Raw genomic sequence first — 18088 nt, 5'->3', positions numbered from 1 at the left:
ACACTCAAAGCAACAAAGTTTCAATTATAGAAGGTAAATAAACCCCAGATACCTGCTTTCAGCGGGCCGTGGCACGGAGCTGGAGCGAGCAGAAGGCTTGCTTGCTCCAATGATGGAGGAAGCCAGCCTGTGCCGGCTCTGAGCTTCACTTAAAAGCAACAAAGTTTCAATTGTAGAAGGTAAATAAACCCCAGATACCTGCTTCCAGTTGCCATGGCCACGGAGCTGGAGCGAATAAAAAAAAAAAAAAAAAGGAAAGGCTGGGAGCTTCAGTTGCCAGGGGGCTTGGTCAGTATGAAAACAGCCATCAGCTCCTCACCCAGGCTGGCCAGGCACCCCAGTGGGGACCCCCACCCTGAAGGGGGTTTGGACAGCCTGAAAACAGCCATCAGCCCCTCACCAAGGCTGGCCAGGCACCCCAGTAGGGACCCCCACCCTGAAGGGGGTTTGGGCAGCCTGAAAACAGCCATCAGCCCCTCACCCAGGCTGGCCAGGCACCCCAGTGGGACCCCCACCCTGATCCAGGACACCCGTCAGGGCAAACCAGTTGGCCCCCACCTGTGCACAAGGCCTCTATTCTATATAATAAAAGGGTAATATGCAAATTGACCCTAACAGCAGAACAACTGGGAATGACTGGTCACTATGACACACACTGACCACCAGGGGGCAGACGCTCAATGCAGGAGCTGACCCTGGTGGTCAGTGCGCTCCCACAGGGGGAGCTCTGCTCAGCCACAAGCCAGGCTGATGGCTGCCAGTACAGCGGTGGTGGTGGGAGCCTCTCCCGCCTCCTCAGCAGCGCTAAGGATGTCCGACTGCAGCTTAGGCCTGCTCCCCGCTGGCAAGTGGACATGCCCCAAGGGCTGCCGGGCTGCCAGAGGGATGTCTGACTGCCAGCTTGGGCCCAATCCCCCAGGGAGCGGGCCTAAGTCAGCAGGTGGACATCCTCCGAGGGGTCCCAGACTGCAAGAGGGCATAGGCCGGGCTGAGGGACACCCCCGAGTCCACAAATTTTTGTGCACCGGGCCTCTAGTAAAAGAGATAAAAAGCTGAAAGAGCAAATTGATATTACTGTAGTGCTTCTGAAAGTCCAAAGGGTTTTGAAATAAATTATAATTAAAATTCTTTGTATAATGCATGTCAACTTTTTATCAAAATGATCAGATGTATCACATCCCATGAGCTTAAATTCTGATTCATTATAAAATTATATTGTCTACAGTACATTGTTTCAGGTACCTTATATAATTACCTGGATAAAATACACATCATTTCAAGCAGTAAAAGACATTTTTAGGAACACAAAGCACCCAATAATGCACACAACACTCTAAGGACTTAGATGAATGCTATTTTGTTTTCACTGCATCATTCCTTACAATCATCAATGTTCTCCCATTTAAAGTGCCTTCACTTATGCTTTTATGCTATTGCTTGTGCTCACCCTTTCAAGAGCCTGCAGTACATTCTAAAATACATCTGACATTTCTCAGACATGGGAAGATTCTACACACATCAAGCAGAGAAGACAATGCTGGTGGCATTTAATCCCTGGCTCAGCAAAGAAAAATAATTATTCAGAGGATCTGCCTTAACTCCTAATTCTGGGAAGAAACACATTTGCAGCAAAGCCATGTCAAGGATCTCAGTGGACACAGGGTGGGAAAAAGAGACTGAAGGTATCCATGACTAAACTTGTGAATAGAGTTCTAAACTTGGATATTTCCAGAAAAGGCAAATATATTCTGTCCTACCAGGACCCAAGTAAAGACTGGAATTTGATTTAGGCAGGAGTGTCCTGATCATATAGAATCCATTTGTCCTTATGGCAAATGGAAACTTTATACAAGTAAAAGGAGAATTAAAATAAAAGGACATTCCAAAGGGGGTAGGAATATCACTCTTCTAAACATGATCAAGTCTGATGAGCTGACAAACTTCAATGTGGACCTTTGCTGCAGAGCTTCAAAATCAGGCAACAACTTTTATCACTTACAGTTGAAAATAGATCCAATAGCCCAGCTGGCATGGCTCCATGGTTGAGCATCAACCTATGAACCTGGAGTCATGGTTCGATTCCCAGCCAGGGCACATGCCCAAGTTGTGGGCTCGATCCCCAGTGTGGGGTGTGCAGGATGCAGCTGATCAATGATTCTCTGTCATCATTGATGTTTCTATCTCTCTCTCCTTCTCCCTTCCTCTCAATAAAAAAAATATATTTTTAAAAAATAAATCAAATAAAGAGGAGATCTAGATTTGTTTAATCCAGAGAAAGTTAAAGTGTAGGAAATATTAGAGTTAACTGATAATAACTACTCGATGTCTACAAAAGGATATGATGGCAGCAAAAGAAGCAATCTACTTAGAAAGGTCTCTTATTGAGGTACATTACCAAAAAGGCTAAACATTCTTTTCTAATAACCAACTGAAGAAAAAAAGGCAAAACATAACAAACGACAAGTGCTGGCGAGGATGTGGAGAAAAAGGAACCCTTGTGCACTGCTGGTGGGAATGCAGACTGGTGCAGCCACAGGGGAAAACAGTATGGAGTTTCCTCAAAAAATTAAAAATGGAACTCCCATTTGACCCAGTAATCCCACTTCTAGGAATATATCCCAAGAAACCAGAAACGCCAATCAGAATGCACCCCTATGTTCATAGTACCACAATTTACAATAGCTAAGATTTGGAAACAGCCTAAGTGCCCAACAGCAGATGAGTGGATTAAAAACCTGTGGTATTTGCCCTGACCAGTTTGGCTCAGTGGATAGAGCGTCGGCCTGTAGACTGAGGGGTCTCGGGTTCAATTCCAGTCGGGGGCATGTGCCTTGGTTGCGGGCACATCCCCAGTGGGGGGGGGGGGCGGTCAGCTGATCGGTGTTTCTAATTCCCTGTCCTTCTCCCTTCCTCTCTGTAAAAAATCAATAAAATATATATATTTTTGGGAGAGACCAAGATGGCGGCGTAGGTAAACACCGGAGACCGCTGCCGCATACAACCATTTCAAAAATACAACTAAAAGACGGAACGGACATCACCCAGAACCACAGGAAGGCTGGCTGAAGAGAGACTCTACAACTAGAAGGAAAGAGAACAGCAAACCGAGGCTCAGAGGAGGCGCAGTGTGGAAAATACAAAGGTACCGAGGTGCGCGCAAAAGCGGGCTGGTGGCTGAGGGCGCGGTTGTCGTTTTCGGTCGGGAGTGAGTCTCAGACTCTGGGCTCCAGATCCGGGCGAGTCTCTAGGGATTCAGACTCAGACGGGAGAAGCGGGATTATCCGGCATCAGTTGGAACCTGAGGGCAGCTTTCTCTCCGAGGTTTGCAGCGGCTGCCGGGGTTCTGAGAAGCAGAGCCTCTGGGAACGGGACTGAGAGCGGCCATAACTGCTCCCTCCACCCGCCCTGGTGATCCCGCCCCGCCCAAGCCCTGCGCACAGCCATTTGCCGATCGCCTCAGGCAAAGGCTGGATTAGCGCCTTCCCAGAAGACAGACGTTTTCCACACACTGATTCCTACAGCCAGTCGGCCTGGTGGTCAAATCCCTCTAGTGTTAACTACAACAATTAAGGCTTGGCTAGAACAAGACTGCGCACAAAGACCACAAGGGGGTGCACCAAGAAAGCATAAAAGATGCGGAGACAAAAAAACATGACAGAAATGGAGGATATGGAGCTAAGAATCGCAATTTTGAGGGCTTGCTATAAACTTGAGCAGAGCCTCACGAAAACTAATGAGACCCTCGATGCTACGATAAAGAAATTAGAAAGTAAGCATACACGGACTGAAATAAAGAATATTATACCCAATAGCAGACCAGAGGAGCACAAGAATCAAACCAAAGATTTGACAAAAAACACCCAACTGGAAAAGCAAAATGAAAAAAGAATCCGAAAGTGTGAAGATAGTGTAAGGAGCCTCTGGGACAGCTTCAAGCGCACTAATATCAGAATTATTGGGGTGCCAGAAGATGAGAGACAGCAAGATATTGAAAACCTATTTGAAGAAATAATGGCAGAAAACTTCCCCCACCTGGTGAAAGAAATGGACTTACAGGTCCAAGAAGCGCAGAGAACCCCAAACAAAAGGAATCCAAAGAGGACCACACCAAGACACATCATCATTAAAATGCCAAGAGCAAAAGACAAAGAGAGAATCTTAAAAGCAGCAAGAGAAAGAGACTCAATTACCTACAAGGGAATACCCATACGACTGTCAGCTGATTTCTCAACAGAAACTTTGCAGGCCAGAAGGGAATGGCAAGAAATATTCAAAGTGCTGAATACCAAGAACCTACAACCAAGATTACTTTATCCAGCAAAGCTATCATTCAGAATTGAAGGTCAGATAAAGAGCTTCACAGATAAGGAAAAGCTAAAGGAGTTCATCACCACTAAACCAGTATTATACGAAATGCTGAAAGGTTTCCTTTAAGAAGAGGAAGAAGAAAAAGGTAAAGATACAAATTGTGAACAACAAACATGCATCTATCAACAAGTGAATCTAAGAATCAAGTGAATAAATAATCTGATGTACAGAATGAACTGGTGATTACAATGAATCAGGGACATAGAAGGGGAATGGACTGACTATTCTTGGGGGGGGGGGGAAGGGGAATGGGAGATGCGGGAAGAGAATGGACAAAAATCGTGCACCTATGGATGAGGACAGTGGGTGGGGAGTGAGGGCGGAGGGTGGGGCGGGAACTGGGAGAAGGGGAGTTATGGGAAAAAAAGAGGAACAAATGTAATCAGAACAATAAAGATTTAATTTTAAAAAATATATATATATATATTTTTTTTAAACCTATGGTATTTCTACACAATGGAATACTATGTTGCTGTAAAAAAGAAGGAACTCTTATAATTTGCAACAGCATGGATGGACCTAAAGAGCATTATGCTAAGCGAAATAAGCCAGTCAGAGAAAGATAAATATCACATGATCTCACTCATTTGTGGAATATAATGAATAACATAAACTGATAACATAACAAAACAAAATAGCATAACATAACATAACAAAAATAACATAACATAACAAAAATAGATCCAGAGACACAGAAGCATTGAACAGACCATACAACCTCAGAGGGAAGGCAGGGGCCGGGGGGGGAGGGGGTAAGAAATCAACCAAAGGACTTGTATGCATGCATATAAGCAAAACCCATGGACACAAACAGTAGTGGGGTGAGGGCATATGCTGGGGGGGTGGGAACGGCCAGTAAGTGACCAATGGGGAAAAAGAAGACATATGTAATACTTTAAACAATAAAGAATTTAAATTTTTTTTAAAGGCAAAACATGATGATCTTAAATGCACTTTAACCCCATGAAAACAGACTAGAAATGAATGGCCTTCTTTAAAAGATTCATAATTCACCCTAGTTAGTTTGGCTCAGTGGATAGAGCGTCAGCCTGCAGACTAAAGGGGTCCAGATTCGATTCCGGTCAAGGGCACATGCCTGGGTTGTGGGTTCAATCCCCAGTAGGGGGCATGCAGGAGGGCAGCCAATCAATGATTCTCCTTCATCATTGATGTTTCTATCTCTCTCTCTCCCTCTCCCTTCCTCTCTAGAATCAATAAAAATATATTTTTTTAAAAAAGATTCATGCCCTAACCCAGCCGTGGGCAAACTACGGCCCGCGGGCCGGATCCGGCCTGTTTGAAATGAATAAAACTAAAAAAAAAAAAGACCGTACCCTTTTATGTAATGATGTTTACTTTGAATTTATATTAGTTCACACAAACACTCCATCCATGCTTTTGTTCCAGCCCTCCGGTCCAGTTTAAGAACCCATTGTGGCCCTCGAGTCAAAAAGTTTGCCCACCCTTGCCCTAACCGGTTTGGCTCAGTGGATAGAGCGTCAGCCTGCGGACTCAAGGGTCCCAGGTTCAATTCCGGTCAAGGGCATGTACCTGGGTTGCGGGCACATCCCCAGTGGGGAGTGTGCAGGAGGCAGCTGATCAATGTTTCTCTCTCATCGATGTTTCTAACTCTCTATCCCTCTCTCTTCCTCTCTGTAAAAAATCAATAAAATATATTAAAAAAAAAAAAAGATTCATAATTCTCCCACAAACCAGGACCACTATTCCACCAAGCCATTTTCTAGACTAAATCTTGGTTAGTCAAATGAGGTTGGCATTCTTGACAATAAGCAGGTAGGCAAAAACCTAAACCTCTATGTCCAATATTACAGCCATTGCACACTCGCCGCTTTGGGGCACTTGAAATGTGGCTGGCCCAAATGGAGATGTGCTGTAAGTATAAACTGCACACCAGATTTAGAGGACGTTAGTACACAAAATATACATGCTATCTCATTTTAACTTTTTATATTAATTACATGGTGAAATCATAATATTTTAGACATAGTAAGCTAAATAAAATACAGTTTTAAAATTAATTTCACTTGTTTATTTTTACTTTTTTAAATATAAAATGTAACATGACATGTGGCTCACATTTGTAGCTTGCATTGTATTTCTGTCAGGTAGGGTAAGTGACCAAAATAAAACACCACTACATCAAACACACTTCTGGGTTGCTAAGCATTTTCAAATGTGACTAAAAGAATGAAGAAGGGTAAACGGTATCCGGGCATTCAGAGGACATGTATAGCAACAAGCAGTGGCAGCAGCCATCATGTTGTTTTAAGTCAGTAATAAACATAACAACAAACTTTGTGACAAAGGAAAGATTGCAGTTGCAGATTCTCTGTCCCCCTGCTCCAAAGTGTCCCAGGCCCCTCCTGCCTACCTTTGATGAGCTCCGGCCGGTACGTCTTGCGCAGCTGCTCCAAGAAGCTGTTATAGAAGCTCTCTGCCTGCTCCGTGGGCATTGCCAGGTGGAAGTCGGGCTTGTTGCCCTTGAGGACACACTGAAGGGTGAACTGGCTGACACACAGCACCTCATACTGTTTGTCCATCACACTCTTCGACCAGTTCTTTCCACTCTCATCCTCAAACACACGTAAGTTTAAAATCTTTCGGACCCTAAGGGGAAAAATAGCAGTGAGAGCTACCTAAGGAATCACAAGCCCCCCAATACATTTCATACCCCCCAAATGTCACCAGCATCCTGCCAAACAAGAACATTATGCTGACCCCATCACTTACAGAAAGTGTGACCTTGAGCAAGTTACTTTTCTTCTCTGTGCCTCAGTTTCCTCATCTGTAATACAGGGTAATAGTGGTCTTGCCTCACAGGGTAGTTTGGGGATTTCCTTTTTTGTGTGTGTGTGTGGGTCCCTCTAATTCACAGCAGCAGCCAGTGCCAGTTGGAACTGGGGCCAAGATGGCAACCATCCATTATCACAGCATGGGTCCAACTCTAATTACTTATAGAAGAATTCAATCTTTACACTGGAATAAATGGTGCCCCATTTGTACACCCCTTCTTGGAGCTACTCAAAATGAACAATTCAGCAAATACCCGGGAGAGAACTTAGTGTTACTACAAATGTAAAAAAAAGATCTGGAGAAAAAAAAAGAAAAAGATCTGGAGAAAAATACTTTAATAACTATGTCACATACTCCCTAAGTCCTATACATGTGGATGCCAAAGGACAGCCACCTTGGCAAGGAAGAGGACCAGGTAACATTTATAAGATCAGATTTCAAGAGCATGATAAAGAACAACCTGCATGAAAGTTGAAATTGCACCAATGGAAAGCCACCTTTTTGGATGTTGTTGAAGACATGTTCAAGGGCTCTACAAATAGTAATTCACTGACTCTTTATATGGGTCCTCTCTGTAGTGGGCACTTTTCACCAACTCCTCTCCACAGCCAAGGTTTGTCTTCTGTTGAGTTAAATCTCTTAACCACCAAGGTAAGTATTAACTCTCTAGAATGTCAGAGACATAAAGAGATTCAGACCCAGAGCCGCAGTTTGTAACCACTATACCACTCTACTGTTTCAAGTATCCAGGGGAGAGCTGTTAAAACACCAACATCCCTGAAGTGGTAATGAACTATCCCTATTAGTCATCAACACCTTAGCAGGACTTGGCTTTGCAACCTAAACAAAAGGGACAATTGGGTGGGGTTATACCCAGGCTCTGGGCACCAAAGGACAGAATAAACAGATCCGAGCATCTGAAGTAAATGTGTCAAGTGGTGTTGGTTAAACAGGGGGAGGGGAAAGCTGAGTACTAAGACAGCCATTCGGGCAACAGCAATGACGAACCCCCTACTTTAGTAAAAGGAGCACTGGCTTCCAGGTCAGGTAGCCTAGATTCTAATTCGGATTTGGGCTTCTTGCTAACTATGTGTATGTGACTTTGGGCAAGTAATTTAACCTCCCCGAGATCCAGATCCTTATTGCACAATGAACAGCTGGGCATTTTAAAAATGCATTAACAGGACCACATCATATTTCTCAAATTATAAAACAGAAACCATTCATAAGAAAAGAGGCTCAGTCCTAGCTGATCTGGCTCAGTGGATAGATCCATGGCCTGTGGACTGAAGGGTCCCAGGTTTGATTCCGATCAAGGGCACATGCCTAGGTAATGGGCTCAATCCCCAATGGGGGGGTGTGCAGGAGGCAGCTGATCAATGATTCTCTCTCATCACTGATGTTTCTATCTTTCTCTCCATCTCCTCTCCTCTCTGAAATCAATAAAAATAAATTTAAAAAAAAAGAAAAGAGGTCCAGTTTTTAATTAAGAGAAGAGTTCACAGAAGTAGCAGCAAATAGGGATGGAAGCTAAGTGGTACTCCTGCTCTGCTGCTCACTTAGTGGGTGACATTTGACAGGTTACTCTTCCTCGTCTCCTCATCTGAAACACGAAGATAACCATACTACATCGAATGTCAAACTGATAAAAGTAACGGGCTCACTTTATAAGAACAAAATACTATGGAAGTTCCTAGTATGTGTATGTGCGTGCACATATATCCTATATCCAACCCTATATAATAAAAGCGTAATATGCTAAATTCCGACTGATCAGTCACCATTCAGTCGACCGCTCAACCAGTCACTATGATGTGCACTGACCACCAGGGGGCAGACGTTCTGACTGGTAGGTTAGCTTGCTGCTGGGGTCCAGCCAATTGGGACTGGGCAAGAGGGCCAAACACAACCTGGAGCCCTCCCGTGGTCCCTCCCCGGCTGGCCAGCCCCCATCGGCCAGGCAGAAGGACCTCACCCATGCATGAATTCGTGCACTGGGGCTCTAGTAGGATACAACTACCACATATTCAATTCAAAGAGCAATGACTTAGCCCTAGCCAGTTTGGCTCAGTGGATAACACATCGGCCTGTGGACGGAAAGGTCCTGGGTTCGATTCCAGTCAAGAACATGTACCTCGCCCTAACCAGTTTGGCTCAGTGGATAGAGCGTCAGCCTGTGAACTCAAGGGTCCCAGGTTCGATTCCAGTCAAGGGCATGTACCTTGGTTGCGGGCACATGCCCAGTAGGGAGTGTGCAGGAGGCAGCTGATCCATGTTTCTCTCTCATCGATGTTTGTAACTCTCTATCCCTCTCCCTTCCTCTCTGTAAAAAAATCAATAAAATACATTTTAAAATAAATAAATAAATCATCCTCCCTTTTAAAAAAAAAAGAACATGTACCTCTGTTGCAGGCTCCTTCCCCTGCCCGGGCCCTGGTCAGGGCTCGTGCAGGAGGCAACCAATCGATGTATTTCTCTCACATAGATATTTCTCTCTGCTTTCCCTCTCTCATCCACTCTCTCTAAAAATCAATGGAAAAATATACTCGGGTGAGGATTAAAAAACAAACAAAGAGCAATGACTTTGCTTTTTGTTTGCAAAAAGCAAACAGAGAGAAATTCACATCTTACATGTGCTCCAGTTCCTTCTGTGTATCTTCCAGAGAAATGCCCAGCAACACACAGATGCCCCGTCCAATGGCACTTATCTGCTCTTCTCCAACTAGAAAGGAAACAAAAGATAAAAAAGACTCAGAACCAAATAGTTGCCATGAAACACTTTTAAACAGCCACAGGAATGTTCAAATATCACACGTACTTCTTATAACTTCTTTGACAAAGTCAGCAGGTATTCAAAAATGAAAGGAGTTATGTAAATGCAGTAAGACAATCCTAACTTATGTCCATTCTGATTTTTTATCTGGAATGAATGTGCTCTAAAGTGAACAACCACTAAGCAGAATTTTAGGGCCACATTTTCATCTGTGTGACCTTGGCTGAGACACCTGAAACTTTCTCTGATGGAGTTTGCCAATCTATAAAAACAGAAGTGTTCCTGCCCAGAGAACCCAGCTCAGCTATATTAACTCTCAAGAGACGCCTGCTTGTCTTGGAATCAGCAAATCTGGTAACACAATACATAGCACAAAATGGAAAACACATGTCATAAAATAATTTTTCTACTTACTCCAGAAAAGAGAAATACACTGAGTGGCCAGATTATTATGACCACCTGACGTTTGTAGGCAAATTAGCTATAATTTCGTGCTGAAGTTTCGAGAGGGCCAGACCATTATAAATAGGAAAGCAGGTTGTTTACCATGACAGTAGAAGTGATTTTTTTCTGAAGATATGGGTAAACAACGCGATTTAACAGCCTTTGAACGTGGGATATATATGTATATTATACACAAAAACCATGCTTTAAAAATTAAGTTTCAAGTCAGCAAACTATTATTTCCCAGTTTAGTACTAAAGTTGCATTCTAAGCCAATGATTTCCAGATCTTTTTAAATCATGCAACTCATCCATAAAAATAATATCTGAACATATATTCCTAGTCCAAACATTTGTGTATGTATTTATAGTTAAATGTACACTCTACTACTGTTAGTGTTGGCATAGGACTTAGGCCAAGATGCATCATTATGATGGAAAATCGAATCCTTCCTTCAAAAACTGAGCTTCATAATTTCTAATCTTTTTGGCCAACTTTTTGCCAAATCTCATTAGATTATTGCTGTTTTTTTACTTTTAAATATATTTTATTGATTTTTCACAGAGAGGAAGAGAGAGGGGTAGAGAGTTAGAAACATCGATGAGAGAGAAACATCGACCAGCTGCCTCTTGCACACCTTCTACTGGGGATGTGCCCGCAACCAAGGTACATGCCCTTGGCTGGAATCGAACCTGGGACCTTTCAGTCTGCAGGCTGACGCTCTATCCACTGAGCCAAACAGGTCAGGGCTGTTTTTTTACTTTTATCATGTACTGACCTAATGTTCCAATTAGAAGAGAGGCAACTCTGCCATTTTCTTGTTTGCTTCTGTTAGATAATAGTATCTATAAATATACCTGACAAGGCCAGGCCAGCGTGGCTCAGTGGTTAAGCATCGACCTATGAACCAGGAGGTCACACAGTTCAATTCCTTGACAAGGCATATGCCTGGTTTCAGGTTCAATCCCCGGTAGGAGATATGCAGGAGGCAGCCGATCAATGATTCTCTCTCATCATTGATCTTTCTATCTCTCTCTCCCTCTCCTTTCCTCTCTGAAATCAATAAAAATATATTTTAAAAAATAAATAGTATTTTCTTTTTTTCTATTTCAATAATTTTTTTTATTTTTCAATTACAGTTGACATATAATATTACATTAGTTTCAGGTGTATAACCTTGTGATTAGACATTTATATAACTTACAAAGTGATCGCCCTGATAAATCTAGTACCTATCTGACACCATACATAGTTATTACAATATTACTGACTGTACTCCTTATACTGTACTTTACATCCCCATGATTATTCTGTAACTACAACTTTGTACTTCTTAATCCCTTCACCTTTTTCATCCATTCCTCCAACCCCCATCCCTCTGGCAACCATCAAAATGTTCTTTATATCTATGAGTCTGTTTCTGGTCTGCTTGTTTGTTTGTTTTGTTTTTTAGATTCCACATGTAAGTGAAATCATATGGCATTGCTTTTCTCTGTCTGACTTATTTTACTCAGCACAGTACCCTAGGTCCATTCATGATGTTGCAGATGGCTAGATTTCATTCTTTTTATGAATAATAAAATGACAATAAATATATATGTATCAATAATTACTTTAAATGTAAATGGATTAAATGTTCCAATCACCAATGGACATAGACACCAGGGGGGTGAGGGCATGAACGGGAGTGGGGGGGGGAGCGATGGGGGGATAAGGACACATATGTAATACTTAATAAAAAAAATGTTCCAATCAAAAGACACAGGGTGGCTAAATGGATAAGAAAGTAAGACCCTTAGATATGCTGCCTACAAGAGACTTACTTCAGATTGAAAGACACACACAGACTGAAAGTAAAGGGCTGGAAAAAGATAGTTCATAAAAATGAAAGTGAAAAAAATAAAGCTGGGTTAGCAATACTTACACCAGACAAAATAGACTGTAAGACAAAGACTAAATAACAAGAGGCAATGAAGGGCCAGCAATTCCATTTCTGGGTATTTATCTGAAGAAACCCAAAACACTAAAACAAAAAGACATAGGCATCCATATGTTCAATGAAACATTATTTATAATAGCCAAGATATGAAGCAACCTAACTGTCCATCAATAGGTGAATAAAGCCCTAGCCGGTTTAGCTCAGTGGATAGAGCATCGGCCTGAGGACTGAAGGTTCCCAGGTTCGATTCTTGGTCAGAGCACAAGCTTGGGCTGCGGGCTCAATCCACAGTAGGGGGCATGCAGAAGGCAGCCCATCAATGATTCTCTCTCATCATTGATGTTTCAATCTCTCTCTCCCTCTCCCTTCCTCTTTGAAAGCAATAAAAAAATATTTTCAAGCCCTGACAGGTTTGGCTCAGTGGGTAGAGCATTGGCCTGCGGACTCAAGGGGTCCCAGGTTCGATTCTGGTCAAGGGCATGTACCTTGGTTGCGGGCACATCCCCAGTGGGGAGTGTGCAGGAGGCGGCTGATCGATGTTTCTAACTCTCTATCCCTCTCCCTTCCTCTCTGTAAAAAAATCAATAAAAATATTTAAAAAATATATATATATATTTTTTCAAAAAATAGGTGAATGGATAAAGAAGTGGTGCATATATACAACGAACTATCTTTCAGTCATAAAAAATATATTACTTTCTTATAATGTCAATATATTTTCTAAATTTTCCCCAAAGTATGTTTTAAAAGTTTAAAAATAATGACTAATGCCCGGCCGGCATAGCTCAGTGGTTGAGCGTCAACCTATGAACCAGGAGGTCACGGTTCGATTCCCAGTCAAGGCACATGCCCAGGTTGCGGGTTCGATCCCCAGTGTGGGGTGTGCAGGAGGCAGCCGATCAATGATTCTCTTTCATCACTGATGTTTCTATCTCTCTCTCCCTCTCCCTTCCTCTCCAAAATCAATAAAAATATTTTTAAAAAATTAAATTAAATTAAAAAATGTCTATTGAGCTATATCTACCATTAAAGTAAAGATGCATTATAGAAAAATTGGAAAATATTAGAAACAGGAAAAAAATATTATTGTAAATATTGTATATAAATTGTGTCTCATCTTTTCTCTTAACATTGCATTGGGATTTTTCCATGTTATAAGCTTTTCCTAAACATCTTTTAACAGTTGCATCCCATCCAGTAGAACAGTTGCATTCCATGCAATGGACTGACTCACCACCACAGGGATACATTTGTTATAACTGATAAGCCTACAATGAAACACCATAACCATCCAATGTCCATAGTTGACATTGGGGTTCACTCCTGGTGCTTTGGATTTGGACAAAGACATATATAATGACATGTATCCACCATTATAGTATCTCAATGAGTCATTTCACTGCCCTAAAAATCCTCTGTACTCTGCCTTCTTATCCCTCTAAAGTGTTTTCTATAATTAGGATTATCTCCTAGAGTAGATTTTTAAAAGTAGAATCATTAGTTGAAGTGATTCAAATCACTTTCCTGACGCTTCAACATTTTTACAATGTAGTATTGTCTCCATAAGAAACAAATGTCCCAAAGCCTATATATGACAGTTTGCTCTCTTATTTTAGACCAGTTTGCCCCTCCTCCTGGAACAAACAGAAGAATTAGGAGATTCAAAGGGGTCTTTTATTATAGACAAAGGGATTTCCAAATTTTACAACGTGAGAATTTTAGACAAAAGGTAACCAGGCTAGAAAAGATCTGAGATGTTTGGTCAGTGTCTCCATGTACAAGTGGCATCACCCATCAACCTCTTCTTTGAGGTTCATCACCCCGAATTAACACATTAAAGCCCATCGATTTTAGATCCTCTTCCCAATGCTCTATGATTCTGTTCAGATTTTAGTTGCTAAAGCTGAGTGACAGGACATGGGGATTACGTACTATTCACCTATTTAACCAAATGAATATGCTGGAAATGTTTCATAACCAAGCTTTTTAAATTAGATTATCACAATAACCACGCTAAGGCAACAAAATTTGCCTGCCAATCTCATAAAGTGAGTCTGTCACATAATAAGATATGACTCCTAATCGTGTACTCTGTCCTAACCATAATATTGGAAGTGACACTTTAGACTCCTGAAATGAAACGTCATTAACTTACAGCCACATTTCGGTGGAACCAGTCACATTTTTAAGGAAACAAAAAATCTCTTTCCATTACAATTCAACCAGAGGCCTGGCTAACCCCAAGGTCCCTCTAGCACTGAGAGAATCCCATTTTATTAACACCTTCCCACAATTCACATTTATCTCTTTAATGGCAGGTAGGTTTATTTGTTTGTTTTTAACTAAAATTATATAATTTAAATAGTCAACTAAAATCACTCAAACTATTCAGCAAATCTCACAGAATACATGTTTTCAATATTCCAGAATGGAAAATTCAAGAGAGAGAATATCAAAACTGAAATTCTCCAAAGTTTAGTCATTGTTGATGATGACCACATAAAGCAAAAAACCTTTTCATCTATGAATTATCCTAGGTTAGTGACTTTAAGTATTAACTGAAATCTTTAAAAATTGTTTTAAAATTCCATAAATCCCTGTGTTATTCTATTCCCTATTACTCCAGGGCCATATCCAAAACCAGTTACCAGAAGAGCTTAGAAATCATTAGGCAGAGTTGAAAAACTGAATCTCAGATCTAAACACCTGTATATAGTTTTGCTGGATTTGGCTGTTTCTTTAGGGAATTTTGTTGTTTTATTTTGAGATTGTTTTTTTTTTTTTTTGCAGACACAAGAACACATATTTGGTATATAGACTGGCTTGGAGAATACCTGGACTGAAATAATATTATAATTCTGCCAATAAAAGTAGAAAAGGCTATAAAAAATCTAAAATTATTCATTAAATTTTTTAAAAAAATATCTGTATTATCTTGGTTTGAGTTTTTAAAACGCCTACGTTATCTACATGAATCATCTGGACCCGGTTAACAGTAATCACTGTACAAATTAGACTACGCAGTAGTTCTCAACCTTGGCTGCACATTAGAATCACCTGGGAATCTTTTTAAAATCCTGATTTCTGCGCCTCATCCTTTGTTACTAATGTTGTGGCTCTACCCCATAAACAAAGAAACAGAATTTCCGGAGGGTGAGGCCCAGAAGTCAGGATTTTAAAAAGACTCCCAGGTGATTCTAATGTGCAGCCAAGGTTGAGAACCACTGGACTACAGTGATCAAGTGATGACTAATGGTTGGGTGGCGTGGCGCACAAGAAATTGGTGGGAAAGAGAAATATTTCGCCCTGAATTCCTTGGGTTCTGATCCCATTCCTGCAGGGTCCTGCGAGGGAGGAAGAGGATGTCCTGCGGCAGGAAACGCTCTGGAGCTGGCCCGGGGCTGGTCACGTGGGAGTCCGCAATTGTCAGAGCTCATCCACAGGAACAAGCAGCTCCTCGCATCTGTGCATTTTATTGGGAGTCAAGCTCCATAAAAAATAAGACGTGTAAAAACTGGGGAAAGGGGGGGATTTAAAACAGAATGTTGAAAAGGAGGATGTTCTTGCTCCAGAAATGCTCCCTACGTGTTTGTGCAACACTCCACTGAACAACGGGCCATGGGGTTTCCCGGAGGTTCTGCCACTCTGTACTCAGGACCGAAGTAAAAAGAATCATAAGGTGTGTTTATCCTGAACCCAAAGAGGAGACTCTACAGCCAGGGACGCGCTGGGCCCCCCAGGCACAAGGACAGCGATCTGGGGCCGTGGCGGTGCCCCGAGCCCGGCCGGGGTCCGAGCTCGCGAATGGGCCGCAGGGCACAGAGCGGCCCGGGGACCGTGCGGGGAAACAGCGGCGGGGGCGGCCGGGACTGCGGGCGCGGGGTCAGGGGCGGCTCCTCCCGGCCCGGCCCCGCCCGACTGACCTGTGACGCTGGCCCGGGTGACGCGCTGCACCACGGCTCTCATGGCGGCGGCTGGGGCGAGTGGGGCCGCACCCGCTCCTCCCGGCTTCCCGGCTCTGCGCGCGGCTCCGCGGCCTGCGCCCTCTACCGGCGACGCGAGGAAGTGCGCCCCGCGGCCCTGGCAGGCCAGGTTGGGGACCGCCGGCGGATGTCGGCCACGCCCTCCCGTAGGTTGGGCCCGCCCATGACGGCCACGCCCACCTGTGGCCTCGCTGTGACCCGGCCGATCCAGGGATAGGACCCGCCCCATTCTCGGTCGGGCTCCACTCGCCGCTGGGCGCCCCCCCAACCACCCTCGGATCCCCAACCAAAACCCAGACTCAACTCTGCCCAGACCAGTTTCTGCCCGTTTCCTCTCACTTCCCCAGGCCCAGGAGACAGCATTCCTAAATCCCAGCTGTGTCCAGAATCCTAATTCTAATTGTGTCCCCTCTTCCTCTTTGCCATCCCTCCGCCCCAGTATCCTCCCAAATTGTTTCTCCCCTGTCTTCCTGACTCAGTGGCTTCTCAGAAAGCAGACAGGAGTCGCTGCCTAAAATAGCCTTTAACTATTTAAGCATTCTTTTGACTTAACCCTATCATGGCAATACAGAGATGTACACTGTAATTCTGTAATTCTAATTCTTCCTCTAATTCAAATACTAGCCCACCCCACCCCCAGAGGGTTATTAGGATATTTTAAATAAAATAGACTATGCCAGTGATGGCGAACCTTTTGAGCTCGGCGTGTCAGCATTTTGAAAAACCCTAACTTAACTCTGGTGCCGTGTCACATATAGAAATTTTTTGATATTTGCAACCATAGTAAAACAAAGATTTATATTTTTGATATTTATTTTATATATTTAAATGCCATTTAACAAAGAAAAATCAACCAAAAAAATGAGTTCGCGTGTCATAGGTTCGCCATCACTGGACTATGCAAAAGTGCTTAGGAAGCTTCAAAGGACTATACAAGGTATCACCCTAACAAATTATTATCACTGATGAAAATAAGTTCCTTTCAATGTGTCTTCTTCTTCTTACGGTCCTCTAATAGCATTGGTGGGTGTAGAATGATGAGCTTCAGGACAAGCTACCCCAAAACATAGCACCTAGCATATTGAATATTTAAAGCTGGAATCTGAGAAAACAGAAGCAGGAAAGCCACTCAGACCTTCCCCTGACCTGGACCAGGTCATAAACACCTCATGTGAGAGGTACCATCCCTATGCTTGGAGGAAGAACAAACGGGCCTTGCTAGGTCTCCCCCAATTTATGACAGTTACCTCCTATTACTTATTCCTCCACAACTGCCCGCTCTTCAACAAACAGCATAAAAATACTCCGGTCTAACTGTCTCTTCAGGTCACTGTTTCCTTATGAAGACTCCCGTGTCATGTATTGATTGATGCAGTCACATGTGAAACAAATAAATGTCTATGCTTTTCTCCTTTTTATCTGTCTTTATCAGTTTGATTTTCAGACCCACCCAGGGACCCTACGAATGTTGAGGGAAACTTTTTCTCCTCCTACAAGAGGAAGCATTCAAATAAAGAACAAGGAAAGTCATTTGGCCAGAAAAGAATACAAATTAGTATGCTTGAATGTCAACACTACACACTAAATTATCTTAAGTGGCCAAAGTTAACTTCACCAGTAATGAGGAAAACATCATATGCTCCCTGATATTGCACTGAGAAAGACACAACATCAGTTTTGTGGCATTTCTGCCAAAAATTTGTAATCTGTGTGGGAAAGGAGAAACTTTCCTCTACCCTCAAGGTTCTTTCAGCTGGTCTAATTAAT

General features: G+C 42.7%; 1 protein-coding gene across 3 annotated transcripts in view; it reads right to left on the bottom strand.

Annotated features, from left to right (window-relative positions):
* Positions 1 to 16426, bottom strand: part of DTD1 (D-tyrosyl-tRNA deacylase 1) — a 150302-nt gene extending 133876 nt beyond the window's left edge. For 2 of the 3 annotated variants that reach the window (XM_023745507.1, XM_023745506.1), the window contains exons 1-3: positions 16262 to 16387; positions 9814 to 9904; positions 6761 to 6996 (exon numbers count right to left, since the gene is read on the bottom strand). In XM_023745507.1, the coding sequence (XP_023601275.1) occupies positions 6761 to 6996; positions 9814 to 9904; positions 16262 to 16304 (370 nt within the window). In that variant the 5' untranslated portion in view covers positions 16305 to 16387. Of the gene's footprint in view, positions 1 to 6760; positions 6997 to 9813; positions 9905 to 16261 lie in introns of all 3 variants that reach the window. The other variant, XM_006104197.3, reaches the window with a different exon arrangement.
* Between the last annotated feature and the right edge of the window lie 1662 nt (positions 16427 to 18088).

Source organism: Myotis lucifugus, unplaced genomic scaffold (genome assembly GCF_000147115.1).
Source record: "Myotis lucifugus unplaced genomic scaffold, Myoluc2.0 scaffold_554, whole genome shotgun sequence".
In the NCBI taxonomy this organism is placed as follows: Eukaryota; Metazoa; Chordata; class Mammalia; order Chiroptera; family Vespertilionidae; genus Myotis; species Myotis lucifugus.
Note: the sequence above shows the minus strand (reverse complement) of the source record. Positions and strands in the feature narration are given on the sequence as shown.